Genomic DNA, 14,486 nt, shown 5'->3' on the forward strand with positions numbered 1-14,486 from the left:
ACACACAGCTGCACAAAGGCCATATCTCCTGCTAATTTCAATTCTCTCACTGTTCAATAACCCCCTTCCAGATCAACTGTCTAACACCGCCCCCCCCTCGCAGTACAAAATTCTCTCTCGTTCTTTTTTCCTCCTTCTAGACAGGTTTTTTTTTTAATTTATCTCACTCTCTCATATCATTTCCTGTCTCACATGTCTCTGCTCCCTGGTTGGCCAGTGGCTGGAAGTTCTGGCTCAGGCTGTGTGTGTCTATGCAGCTGTCTCAGACAGATCCCCAGCCAGATGAGCAGGTACCCAATGGTTCCCCATTTGCTCTTTATTGTTGGCCTGTCCCCCTTGGGTAAGTGAAAGCTTTTAAATTAAGCGAAAGCACATGAAGGAGTCTATGGATCTGTTCAATTTTAGAGACAGCAGAGATGGTACAGACCATCTTTCCATGGCCCCCATCCCTAGCCCCTGCGAGGTGGTTTCCAGTGTTATATTCTCCTACACTTTCTACCGTGAGATTATAAAATGAAGGTGGCAATAAGGCTTCCACTCCTTCCCATGCAGAGATCGCCCTCACCTTTGGGAATGTTTCCTGAACACAAGCCGGAAATTCCCCCATTTCTCCAATTTAATCCCATTAAACCCTCATCTCATTTTATTTCTATTTCCTCACAGGATGGGCCGTCCGTCAGCCCCCAGACATGGTGGTCAGTCAGGGACAGCTACTGACACTGAACTGCTCCCAAATATCAACCAGTTACACCAATATGTACTGGTACAAACAGGCCGTGGGAAACGACGCAAGGCTGCAGCTGGTCGTGTTTTCTATAGAAGGCTCCGGTGAAAATATTGAGAAGCCATTTGAAGGTCACTTCCAGAGCAGTAGGACAAAAAACCATGTCCTGTCTCTGTCTGCCGAGATTGCCCAGGTGCAAGATTCAGGGACATATTACTGTGCTAAGCAAGATCACACAGTGACTCAACTGCCGAAAGTGCTTAGCATAAACCACCCAGTAAAGTGAAAGGACTTCCCTTCCCCCACACCCATGCACAGCCATGTCTCCTGTCCACTCCATCTTGCTCTAACACCTCTCTCCTTGTCCCTATGTATCTTCCTCTCCCTTCCCTATCATCTCTTCTGCCTCTCTCCTCTTCTTTTTCTGAACCTTTCCTTTTTCCTTCTTCTGTCCTACTAAGGCTAGCTTTACACCAGGGGTCAGCAACCTACGACACGTGTGCCAAAGGTGGCACATGAGCCGATTTTTCACGGCATGCGGGGTAGGCTGAGCTGCTCAGCCCGCCGCTGCTCTGAGGTTCCCGCTGCTGGTCCCTTACCAGCCAGGGTCCCGCCCGGTCCCACTCAGCACACGCTGCTGGCCTGGTGGAAGGAACCCCAGGCTGGCGGCGGGCTGAGACCCCAGCTGGCAAGTAGCCAGCAGCTGAAACCCCAGAGCGCTTTGGGGTTTCCACCGCTGGCTCCTGCCAGCCTGGGTCCTGCCGCCGGTCCCACTCAGTGCCAGCTGCTGGCCTGGGGGATGGAACCCCAGGCTGGCAGCAGGCTGAGACCCCAGCTGGCAGGAGCTGGTGGTGGAAACCCCAGAGCTCTGGCTGTCAGCCTGCCACCGTTCTGGGGTTCTGGCTGCTGGTCCCTTGCCAGCCGGGGTCCCTGCAGCCCCACTCACCTTGCTTCCAGTTGGAGTTCCAGCGCAGGCCCCCCCAGGCTTCCGGCCCTGCTCAGCCCTACCAGCCACCAGCTCCACTCACCTCAGCTGCGGATCTGGGGTTCCAGCCGCTGACCTCCTGCCAGCTGGTTATAACTCAGAAGCCTGTGTGCAGCTTAAAGTATCTAGATAGGTGCCACCAGACATTGGAATACTCAGCAAGGAAAAGCAAGGGCAAGGATCACACTAAATTAATAAGATCTGAATTTGAATTTAATTTTAAATAAAGCTTCTGAAACATTTTGAAAACCTTGTTTACTTTACATATAACAGTAGTTTGGTTATATATTACAGACTTATAGAGAGACCTTCTAAAAAACATTCAACTGTATAACTGGCATGCAAAGCCTCAAATTAGAGTATACACATGAAGACTCAGCATACCACTACTGAAAGTTTGCCAACCCCCAGTCTACACTATAGCTTACGTTAGCATAACTTATGACGCTTGGTGGTCTGGGTAAATCACCTCCCTGAGCAACATGAGTTACACTGCTGTAAGTGCCAGCATGGACAACCGCTCTCTGGGACTAGAGTAGTTAAGCTGACAGGAGAACTCTCTCCTACATTAGAGAGCTTACAGTGGCACAGGTGCATCAGTGCAGCTGCGCTGCTGTAAACTCTCTAGTGTAGCCGTGTGTGACAGAATTGGGGATTTTGGTAGTGTTTTACATGGATAGCGTGCATGTGCCTCAGTTTCCCTGTGTGCTGCATGTTTAACAATGTGGTGGGAGAGAGTTTGTTGTTGCAGAGGACCAGCTGTGACCTGTCCTAGCAGTCAGGACCACCAGACAATGGCCTTGAGTTGGAGAACCATAACAACTGGTGACCTGGTGACGAAGAGGCCCACCCCAGCTTGGCAGTCAGCTGGTTCTGGCCAGTGGAAGGACAATGGGCTAAGCAGAGAGGACCCCCGTGACCTAACCAACCAGTTCCAGCCAGAGGGGAAAAAAGGATGGAAGAGAGGGGGGGCCCAATGGTCTATTTACCTGGGATGGAAGACAGGACAGGGGAGGAGCTGTCAGAGCCAGTAATATTGGATGCCCAGCTGGAAAGCGCAGGGTCCCTGGCCTGTAGAGAGAGAGCAGGCAGAGCCCACTTGGATGCAGGTTTGACTTAGATGTACTGTGCTGAGGGAGGCCAGGCCTGAGAGCCTTGAGAGTTTTGTATGCTTTGTTCAGATGCTCAATATACCCCTGTTTTATGCTGGCTGAGAGTCGCACTGGTCTAGAGCACAGTGTTGCATGGTTCCCTCCGGGAATGGAGGCCCCGGGGATCCAGAGAGAGTGGATTCCCTGAGGGGGCCCATGGCGAAAGACAGGCATACTAAGGCTCAGAGAGGTGCAGTGCCAGGAGGCGAAGGGGCTTAAACCCCAAGAGAGAGTGGACCCCCAAAAATGGCTGTTGCACTGAAGGGGGTTCCCCCTAGGGACCGTACAGGGCCAAGAGTGGGCACGACTTGTGAGTCCCAGACACCGTGCCCTAAATCTTCTTCTGTTCTTCCGGTCCTCTCTTCTTCTTCTTCTCTCTCTTCACCCTCCCGATGTTCTTTTCTCCTTCTTGCCTCTATTCCATACACTCACTTTTCATTTCTTTCTCTTTCCCTCTTTTCTCTCCTCGCCTCTCACACCTTCCCTTCCCCATTCTCCCTGTCGCCTCATTCACTCCTCCCTCTCTTTCTCCTCCCTTCAATGGAATGAAATTGGGCAATGGGAGCCATTTCCAGCTGGATGTAGGAGACCTTTCCGTCCTTCTGAGCTCTTCTGCTTTCTCCCTTCTGTTCCCTCCCCTCACTTCCCCTCCTTTATCCCATTCCTCCCTTCCCCTCCTTATTTCTACACCTCTCCTCTCTCATTCCCCATAGTCTCTCCCCCATTACAAATTAAGGGCCTGGTCTCAAGGCTGTTTCCTGGTGACATCTGTGAACCCCAAAGTCAGTTTTTCCCTGGAGCACAACAATTCCAGCCCCAGGGACAGCACCACTGACTTCTGCCTTGCAGGGAGCCATAGTGCAGGAGACAACAGGGCCACAGTATGAGCCCCGGCGTGCCAGCCTGCTTCGTCAGAAACTCCTCCTTTCAATCCTGTCTCTCTTCATTATGGCCAACACTGAGCTGGGGACACGTATTTCAGATTAGAAAGCAGGATAATTGTCTAACAATGGGCTTGTTAGGCTGTTGGATTGTGTCACTCCACCAGTAGCAGCCAGCAGAGGAAGCTAGTACAGGCCTTAGCAGCTCTGACATATTCCTCCCAGCAGGGGGCAGTGGTGTATAGACACACAAGCCAGGCCATGACCAGATGGGTTCTGCAGGGTTCAGTAATAAAAATACCCCCCGTACTCTCTGCTGACAAGAATAGGACATGCAGCCTTTCACCCCACGTCACAGGTTTGATTTCACCCAGGTTGGGAGTTACTGACTCTGGAGGCTATTCAGGGCTTTGGTTATATTCCCTAGGCCCGGCCCTGGGGCCCCCTGTCATTGACGGGGCCCATGCCAGGGAACCCTGTGTTTTACTGTAAACCTGCCTCTGTTCCTGAGGTCTCTTCCAACCCTAATCTTCTATGATTCTATAAAATGCTCAGGTGACTTGGGGATGAGTGCACACAAACACCACTGCTGTGTACCACGTCTGAGAGAGCTGCCCATACAGTGTTATTTCTGCTATAACAGTACATCCATTGGGGCACATGGTGCTGGAAATACAATGACCAGTTGCAGACAATCAAAAACCTTGCAACTTTGGGCCACAGGTGTGGAGCAGCAGCTATAGTTGTGACAAAATGTGAGCTGTGGTTGGTGAATTCAAAGAGTCACCTTCATATAACAATGCAGGGCTTGAAATACTGCTGTGATCAGAGAGATGTCTGCTGCAGCTAAGAACAGGCCCTGGTCTGTGCTGTCAGGTGAATATAAAGTTATAAATGAAGGAACATATTTGTTTAGCACAAGATTTTCTTGAATTCATGTGGAGAACAACAAAACAAGTTCCAGTCCAGCTCTGGGAGAGAGTAAAGCCATTCCTATCTGTTGACGATTCAGTACCTGTGTGAAAGAAATGAGCCGATCTCAGTGGTACAAAACAGTGATGACCCCACATGTTTGTGTGTACAATGGGAGTATCGAGAGGAGTGTTATCCTGAGGAAGAGACAAAAAACTGAACCTAAATATCTCACTGGTTCTCATGGTGCCTCTTTTCTCCAGCTTTCAGTTCACTCACTGAATTGAAAAAAAAAAGACACAAAATGCACCTACCCTTCAGAAATACACCCCACACTTAGAAGTAATATCCCACGCACAGCTGCACAAGGGTCATATCTCCTGCTAATTACAATTCTGCCATTTAATATCCTCATTCTGCCTAGCCCCCCTCAGTACAAAATTCTCTCTCATTCTTTGGCCCTCCTATCCAGTTTTTTTTCCTTTTCTTCTCTCTCTCTCTCATATCATTTCCTGTCTCACGCTTATGTCAGCATCTCTGCTCCCTGATTGGCCAGTTGCTGGAAGTTCTGGCTCAGGTTCAGGCTGTGTGGGTTTATGCAGCTGTCTCAGACAGATCCCCAGCCAGATGAGCAGGTACCCAATGGTTCCCCATTTGCTCTTTATTGTTGGCCTGTCCCCCTTGGGTAAGTGAAAGCTTTTAAATTAAGCAAAAGCACATGAAGGAATCTATGGATCTGTTCATTTTTAGAGACAGTAGAGATGGTAGAGACCATCTTTCCCATTGCCCCCATCCCTAGCCCCTGCGGGGTGGTTTCCAGTGTTATATTCTTCTACACTTTCTACCGTGAGATTATAAAATGAAGATGGCAATAAGGCTTCCTCCTCTTCCCATGCAGAGATCGCCCTCACCTTTGGGAATGTTTCCTGAACACAAGCCGGAAATTCCCCCATTTCTCCAATTTAATCCCATTAAACCCTCATCTCATTTTATTTCTGTTTCCTCACAGGATGGGCCGTCCGTCAGCCCCCAGACATGGTGGTCAGTCAGGGACAGCTACTGACACTGAACTGCTCCCAAATATCAACCAGTTTCACCTACATGTACTGGTACAAACAGGCCGTGGGAAAGGACGTAAGGCTGCAGCTGGTCGTGTTTTCTATAGAAGGCTCTGGTGAAAATATTGAGAAGCCATTTGAAGGTCACTTCCAGAGCAGTAGGACAAAAAACCATGTCCTGTCTCTGTCTACAGAGAGTGCCCAGGTGCAAGACTCAGGCACATATTACTGTGCTAAGCAAGATCACACAGTGACTCAGTTGCCGAAAGTGCTTAGCATAAACCTCCAAGAAAAGTGAAAGGACTTTCCTTCCTCCACACCCATGCACAGCCTTATCTCCTGCATAAGATGCACTCCATCTTGCTCTAACACCTCCCTCTCCTCTCCCTATGTATCTTCCTCTCCCTTCCCTAGCTTCTCTTCTGCCCAGGGCTGGCACCAGCTTTTTTGCCACCCCAAGCAGGAAAGGAAAAAAAAAAAAAGATTGCATTGCCGCCCAAGTGCCATTGAAGAGCAAGGAAGGGATTGAAGGACCCACCGTCAAATTGCTGCTGACTTGCCGCCCCAGGCACCTGCTTCCTTCGCTGGTGCCTAAGCTGGCCCCGATTCTTCCTCTCTCCTCCTCTTTTTCTGAACCTTTCCTTGTTCCTTCTTCTCTCCTACTAGGGCTATGTCTACACTATAGCTTATGTCAGTGTATATTATGTCTCTCGGGGGGCTGAGTAAATCACCGCCCTGAGCAACATAAGTTACACTGCTGCGAGTGCTGGTGTGGACAACCGCTCTCTGGGACTATAGTAGTTAAGCTGATGGGAGAACTCTCTCCTGGTTGGCTTACAGAGGCTACATTAGAGAGCTTGCCGTGGCACAGGTGCATCAGTGCAGCTGCGCCACTGTAAACTCTCTAGTTTAGCTCTGTGTGATGAAGTTGGGGATTTTTGTATTTTTTTACATGAATAGCAAGTGTCTCAGTTTCTCTGTTTGTTGCATGTTTAACAAGGTGGTGGGAGAGGGTTTGTAGTTGCAGAGGACCAGCTGTGACCTCGCCTAGCAACTGGGATCCCCGGACAATGGCCGGGAGATAAGGAACACTAACTACTGGTAACCTGGTGACTAAGAAGCCCACCCCAGCTTGGCAGTCCGCTGGTTCTGCCAGTGGGAGGACAGTAGGCTAAGGACAGAGGACCCCGGTGACCTGACCAACCAGTTCCAACCAGAGGGGATCAAAGGATGGAAGAGAGCGGGCCCCAGTGACCTGTTTACCTGGGATGGAAGACAAAGGACAGGGGAGGAGCTGTAGGGACTGGTGATATTGGATGCCCAGGTGGAAACTGCAGGGTCCTTGGCCTGGAGAGAGAGAGCAGGCAAAGCCCACCTGGATTCAGGAGTGACTTAGATGTACGGTGCTGAGGGAGGCCAGGTCTGAGGGCCCTGAGAGTTTCCTATGCTATGTTCAGACACTCAATATACCCCCCTGTTTTATGCTGGCTGAGAGTCGCACCAGTCTAGAGCACAGTGTTGCATGGTTCCCTCTGGGAATGGAGGCCCCGGGAATCCAGAGCAAGTGGACTCCCTGAGGGGGCCCATGGCGAGAGACAGGCATACTAAGGCTCAGAGAGGTGTGGTGCCAGGAGGTGGAGGGGCTTAACCCCGAAGAGAGAGTGGGTCCCCAAGAAGGGCTGTCACACTGAAGGGGCTTCCCCCCAGGGACCATATGGAGCCAAGAATGGGCACGACCTGTGAGTCCCAGACACCATGCCCTAAATCTTCTTCTGTTCTTCCGGTCCTCTCTTCTTCTTCTCTCTCTTCACCCTCCTGGTTTTCTTTTCTCCTTCTTGTCTCTATCCCATACACTCACTTTTCATTTCTTTCTCTTTCCTCCTTTTCTCTCCTCTTCTCTCACACCTTCCCTTCCCCATTCTCCCTGTCGCCTCATTCACTCCTCCCTCTCTTTCTCCTCCCTTCAGTGGAATGAAATTGGGCAATGAGAGCCATTTCAAGTGGATGTAGGGGACCTTTCCGTCCTTCTGAGCTCTTCTGCTTTCTCCCCTCCATTCCCTCCCCTCACTTCCCCTCCTTTATCCCATTCCTCCCTTCCCCTCCTTATTTCTACACCTCTCCTCTCTCATTCCCCATAGTCTCTCCCCCTTTACAAATTAAGGGCCTGGTCTCAAGGCTGTTTCCTGGTGACATCTGTGAACCCCAAAGTCAGTTTTTCCCTGGAGCACAACAATTCCAGCCCCAGGGACAGCACCACTGACTTCTGCCTTGCAGGGAGGCATAGCGTAGGAGACAACAGGGCCACAGTATGACCCCCAGCCTGTCAGCCTACTTTGTCAATGGAATACCCATTGCCTTTTCAGTCCTGTCTTCATTATGGGCAATACTGAGCTGGGGACACGTATTTCAGATTAGAAAGCAGGATAATTGTCTAACAATGAGCTTGTTAGGCTGTGGGATTGTGCCACTCCACCATTAGCAGCCAGCAGAGGAAGCTAGTACAGGCCTTAGCAGCTCTGACATATTCCTCCCAGCAGGGGGCAGTGGTGTATAGACACACAAGCCAGGCCATGACCAGATGGGTTCTGCAGGGTTCAATAATAAAAATACCCCCGTACTCTCTGCTGACAAGAATAGGACATGCAGCCTTTCACCCCAGGTCACAGGTTTGATTTCACCCAGGTTGGTAGTTACTGACTCTGGGGGCTATTCAGGGCTTTGGTCATCTTCCCTGGGCCCGGCCCTGGGGCCCCCTGTCATTGTCGGGGCCCGTGCCAGGGAACCCTGTGTTTTACTGTAAACCCATCTCTGTTCCTGAGGTCTCTTCCAACCCTAATCTTCTATGATTCTATGACATGCTCACGTGACTTGGGGATGAGTGCACACAAACACCACTGCTGTGTACCACGTCTGAGAGAGCTGCCCATACAGTCTTATTTCTGCTATGGGAATACCTCTTTGTGAGCTCAGGAATGATGTCTTTGCATTGGGGCACATAGTGCTGGAAATACAATGACCAGTTACAGATAATCAAAAACCTTGAAACTCTGGGCCACAGGTGTGTGGAGCAGCAGCTATAGTTGTGACAGGGTCAGGGATGTGGTTGGAGAATTCAAAGAGTCACTTTCATATAACAATGCAAGGCTTGAAATACTGCTGTGATCAGAAAGCTGTCTGCTACAGCTAAGAGCAGGCCTTGGTTTGTTCTGTCAGGTGAATGTAAAGTTATAAATGAAGGAATATATTTGTTTAGCACAAGTTTGAATTGTGTTCATGTGGAGAACAACACAACAGGTTACAGTCCAGCTCTAGGAGAGAGTAAAGCTATTCCTATTTGCTGACAATTCAGTACCTGTGTGAAATGAATGTGCAGATCTAAGTGGCCGACTAAGTGATGACCACACACGTTTGTGTGTACAGTGGGAGTATTGAAAGGAGATTGTTATCCTGAGGGGGAGACAAAAAACTGACTCTAAGTATCTCACTGTTTGGTTCTCATGATGTCTCTTTTCTCCAGCTTTCAGTTCACTCAATGAATTGAAAAAAAAAAAGACATAAAATGCACCTATCTTTCACCAAGGGTGGCCCTCAGGAAATATCCTTGATGGAAACATCCTACAGGTCTGAGTGAGTCGGTAACACAGAGCTTGGGTTGGAGATAAAGCATTATCCCACACACAGCTGCACAAGGGCCATATCTCCTGCTAATTACAATTCTCTCACTGTTCAATAATTCCCTTCCAGCTCAATTGTTGTGCCATTTATTATCCTCATTCTGCCTAGCTCCCCTCAGTACAAAATTCTCTCACATTCTTTTTTCCTCTTTCTAGGCAGGTTTTTTTCTTTTCTTCTCTCTCGCTATCATATCATTTCCTGTCTCACATGTCTCTGCTCACCGGTTGGCCAGTGGCTGGAAGTTCTGGCTCAGGCTCAGGCTGTGTGGGTTTATGCAGCTGTCTCAGACAGATCCCCAGCCAGATGATCAGCTACCCAATGGTTCCCCATTTGCTCTTTATTGTTGGCCTGTCCCCCTTGGGTAAGTGAAAGCTTTTAAATTAAGCAAAAGCACATGAAGGAGTCTATGGATCTGTTCATTTTTAGAGACAGAAGAGATGGTACAGACCATCTTTCCCATTGGCCCCATTCCTAGCCCTTGCGGGGTGGTTTCCAGTGTTATATTCTCCTACTCTTTCTACATGAGATTATAAAATGAAGGTGGCAATAAGGCTTCCACTCCTTCCCATGCAGAGATCGCCCTCACCTTTGGGAATGTTTCCTGATCACAAGCCAGAAATTCCCCCATTTCTCCAATATAATCCCATTAAACCCTCATCTCATTTTATTTCTATTTCCTCACAGGATGGGCCGTCCGTCAGCCCCCAGACATGGTGGTCAGTCAGGGACAGCTACTGACACTGAACTGCTCCCAAATATCAACCAGTTACACCAATATGTACTGGTACAAACAAGATGTGGGAAAGGATGCAAGGCTGCAGCTGGTCGTGTTTTCTACAGAAGACTTTGGTGCAAATGTTGAGAAGCCATTTGAAGGTCACTTCCAGAGCAATGGGACAAAAAACTATGTCCTGTCTCTGTCTGCAGAGAGTGCCCAGGTGCAAGACTCAGGCACATATTACTGTGCTAAGCAAGATCACACAGTAACTCAGCTGCCGAAAGTGCTTAGCATAAACCTCCCAGCAAAGTGAAAGAACTTCCCTTCCCCCACACCCATGCACAGCCCTGTCTCCTGCATAAGATGCACTCCATCTTGCTCTAACACCTCCCTCTCCTCTCCCTATGTATCCTCCTCTCCCTTCCCCAACTTCTCTTCTGCCTCTCTCCTCCTCTTTTTCTGAGCCTTTCCTTTTTCCTTCTTCTCTCCTACTAAGGCCATGTCTACACTATAGCTTATGTATGTGAGTAAATCACCTCCCTGAGCAACATAAGGTACACTGCCGTGAGTGCCGGTGTGGACAACCGCTCTCTGGTATTAGAGTAGTTAAGCTGATGGGAAAGTGCTCTCCTGGTTGGCTTAGAGAGACTACAATAGACATCTTACAGTGGCACAGGGGCATCAGTGCAGCTGCGCCACTGTAAACTCTCTAGTGTAGCTGTGTGTGAGAAAGTTGGGGATTTTTGTAGTGTTTTACATGAGTAGTGTGTGTGTGCTTCAGTTTCCCTCTGTGCTGTATGTTTAACAAGGTGGTGGGAGATGGTTTGTTGTTGCAGAGGACCAGCTGTGACCTAGCTGAGCAGCCAGGCCCCTGGACAAAGGCCTGGAGATGGGGAACCCTAACAATTTGGCGGTCAGCTGGTTCTGGCCAGTGGGAGGACAATGCGCTGAGGAGAGCAGACTCCAGTGACCTAACCAGCCAGTTCCAGCCAGAGGAGAACAAAGGACGGAAGAGAGAGAGCCCTAATGGTCTGTTTACCTGGGATGGAAGACAAAGGACAGGGGAGGAGCTGTTGGGGCTGGTGATATCGGATGCCCAGCTGGAAAGCGCAGGATCCCTGGTCTGGAGCGAGAGAGCAGGCAGAGCCCATCTGGGTGTAGGGGAGACTTAGATGTACTGTACTGAGGGAGGCCAGGGCCCTGAGAGTTTCTTATGCTGTGTTCAGACACCCAATAAACCCTCCTGTTTTTCGCTGGCTGAGAGTTGCACAGGTCTAGAGCACAGGGTTGCATTATTCCCTCTGGGAATGGAGGCCCTGGGGATCCAGAGTGAGTGGACTCCCTGAGTGGGCCCATGGCAAGAGAAAAGCGTACTAAGGCTCAGAGAGGTGCAGTTCCAGGAGGCGGAGGGGCTTAAACCCCAAGAGAGAGTGGACCCCCAAAAAGGGCTGTCGCTCTGAAGGGGCTTCCCCCCAGGGACCATATGGAGCCAAGAGTGTGAATAACCTGTGATTCCGTGACACCGTGCCCTAAATCTTCTTCTGTTCTTCCGGTCCTCTCTTCTTCTTCTCTCTCTTCACCCTCCTGATGTTCTTTTCTCCTTCTTGTCTCTATCCCATACACTCACTTTTCATTTCTTTCTCTTTCCCCCTTTTCTCTCCTCGTCTCTCACACCTTCCCTTCCCCATTCTCCCTGTCGCCTCATTCACTCCTCCCTCTCTTTCTCCTCCCTTCAGTGGAATGAAATTGGGCAATGAGAGCCATTTCCAGCTGGACGTAGGAGACCTTTCCATCCTTCTGAGCTCTTCTGCTTTCTCCCCTCCGTTCCCTCCCCTCTCTTCCCCTCCTTTATCCCATTCCTCCCTTCCCCTCCTTATTTCTACACCTCTCCTCTCTCATTCCCCATAGTCTCTCCCCCTTTACAAATTAAGGGCCTGGTCTCAAGGTTATTTCCTGGTGACATCTGTGAACCCCTGTCATAAATATAAAGGGAGCAGTAACATCAAATCCCTCCTGGCCAGAGGTACAGAATGACTTTCCTGCAAGGAGTTAATCAGTTCCATTAACCTAGTTGGCACCTGACCAGAAGGACCAATGGGAAAAGAAGATAGTTCCAAATCTGCAGGGGGTGGGACAGAGGTTTTGTTTGTGCTCTGAGTGTATTCCCTCTTGAGACAAAGAGAGAGACCAAGTAGGTAATCCAGCTCCTACTAAAATGATACATCTAAAATTCCAGAAATTAAAAGTAATAGCAAGGAAATGCGTTAGATTATCTTTTGTTTTAGTTTGTGAATTTCCCCTATGATAAGAGGGAGGTTTATTCCTGTTTTGTAACTTTAAAGTTAAGCCTAGAGGGGAATCCTCAGTGTTTTAAGACTTTTTATTAGTCTGTAAAATTACCTTCCATCCTGATTTTACTTTTTTTTTTATATAAAGTTCTTCTTTTAAGAACCGGATTGTTTTTTAGTTTTTAGTGTCTGTGCTCAACTTGTTAACCTATTTGGTTGGCATATTATTCTCAAGCCTCTCCAGGAAAGGGCTGAAAGGGTTTGGGGTGATATTTTGGTGGTGGTGGGGAATGGGCTCCAAGTGGCCGCTCCCTGAATGTTTGTTTAAATCACTTGGTGATGGCAACAATATTGTCCAAGGACAAGGAAAGAAATTTGTGCCTTGTGGAAATTGTTATCTAAGCTGGTGGAATATAAAATTTAGTGGAGTCTTTCATGCAGGTCCCCGCATCTGTACCCCAGAGTTCAAAGTGGGGAGGGAACCCTGACAACCCCAAATTCAGTTTTTCCCTGGAGTACAACAATTCTAGCCCCAGGGACAGCACCAATGACTTCTGCCTCGCAGGGAGCCATAGTGCAGGAGACAACAGGGCCAGAGTATGACCCCGGCCTGCCAGCCTGCTTGGTCAGAGACTTCTCCTTTCAATCCTGCCTCTCTTCATTATGGCCAACACTGAGCTGCAGACACGTGTTTCAGATTAGAAAGCAGGATAATTTTCTAACAGCGAACTTGTTAGGCTGTTGGATTGTGCCACTCCACCAGTAGCAGCCAGCAGAGGAAGCTAGTACAGGCCTTAGCAGCTCTGATGTATTCCTCCCAGCAGGGGGCAGTGGTGTATAGACACACAAGCCAGGACATGACCAGATGGGTTCTGCAGGGTTCAGTAGTAAAAATAACCTCCCTGTACTCTCTGCTGACACTGGTGGGTTTATAGGACCAAGAATAGGACATGCAGCCTTTCACTCCACATCACAGGTTTGATTTCACCCAGGCTGGGAGTTACTGACTCTGGGGGCTATTCAGGGCTTTGGTCATATTCCATGTGTAGGTTTCTGAGTGCAGTGCAATGAATTGCTCTCTAAAAAATTGTGTTATTTCTGATCCGGGCTTGGTGATGGACACAAAGAGCCCTAGAAACAGAGACACACAATGCACTCTGCTTTCACTTGACTGGCTGTACTTGTGTAGAATTGATTTGACTTCAGTGGGGTTACTCCTCACTTACATCAGGAACAGTGAGAACAGAATAAGACCTAAGAGAGAGAAAACCAGAAACATGCAGAGAGAGAGAGAGACACAAATGGAAACCCAAGTGGGTGGGGCTGGAGGGTTTGTAGCCCTGTTGGCAGCTGGAGATCACTTGTGTGTATTAGCCCATCCCCTTTGCTCCCCCTAAGGGACAGACAGATGAGGAAACAGAACTCGGAGACACTACTGCAGGGATGTGGAGACATCTGCTCCCTGTACTGCTCATCTGGGTCCCAGGTACAGGCTGAGAAACACAAGGAATGGGGTTAGCGTGGAGGGGATGTCTGTTCCTCACATTTTATCTGCTCTGAGACCCTGGGAGGAATACAGAGCATTACTAAGGAGTGGGGGAACTAAAGCAAAAATACCCCTCCCAGTTGGGACACCCTTAGCATAGTCCCTACAGACTCAGTGCATGAGAGCCTGAACTCACAGACAGGAGCAGCTCAGTGCAGATCCATTTGTTTGCTCACAGAAGTCACTGGTTTTGTTTCCTTTTCATTTTCTCTGCTCATTACTCCCTCTGGGTTTCCCTGCATTCTTTTCTCTCTCTCTCTCGTTCTGTCCTCTCACTCTCTGCCCTCGGGGTTCTGTCATGTAGTTTCCCATTTCCTTCCAGGTGTGGGCTCAGCATATGTGGAGCAGCTGCCCTTCCTTACTGGGCGCCAAGGACACTCCCTGGCTCTGCAGTGTACACTCAAACAGTCCAACTGTGACAGGATGTTCTGGTACCGGCAGCGGGGAGGCAGGGAGCTGGAGGGGCTCTTCTACTCTTATGGAGACCAACTGGTGAACTTCACCGCTGAGCTCTTGACAGCCCAGAGAAGCAACAAAAACTGGGACCT

General features: G+C 49.3%; 2 gene segments (V, D, J or C); both read left to right on the forward strand.

Moving 5' to 3' along the window:
- Positions 1-280: 280 nt before the first annotated feature.
- Positions 281-1,127, forward strand: LOC123356326. The segment is given in 2 exon segments: positions 281-340; positions 664-1,127. Coding segments are annotated over 2 exon segments (405 nt in total).
- Positions 1,128-9,694: 8,567 nt separating this feature from the next.
- On the forward strand, positions 9,695-10,429 carry LOC123356331. The segment is given in 2 exon segments: positions 9,695-9,747; positions 10,071-10,429. Coding segments are annotated over 2 exon segments (390 nt in total).
- Positions 10,430-14,486: the final 4,057 nt, after the last annotated feature.

This window comes from Mauremys mutica, chromosome 1 (assembly GCF_020497125.1).
Source record: "Mauremys mutica isolate MM-2020 ecotype Southern chromosome 1, ASM2049712v1, whole genome shotgun sequence".
NCBI lineage: Eukaryota > Metazoa > Chordata > Testudines > Geoemydidae > Mauremys > Mauremys mutica.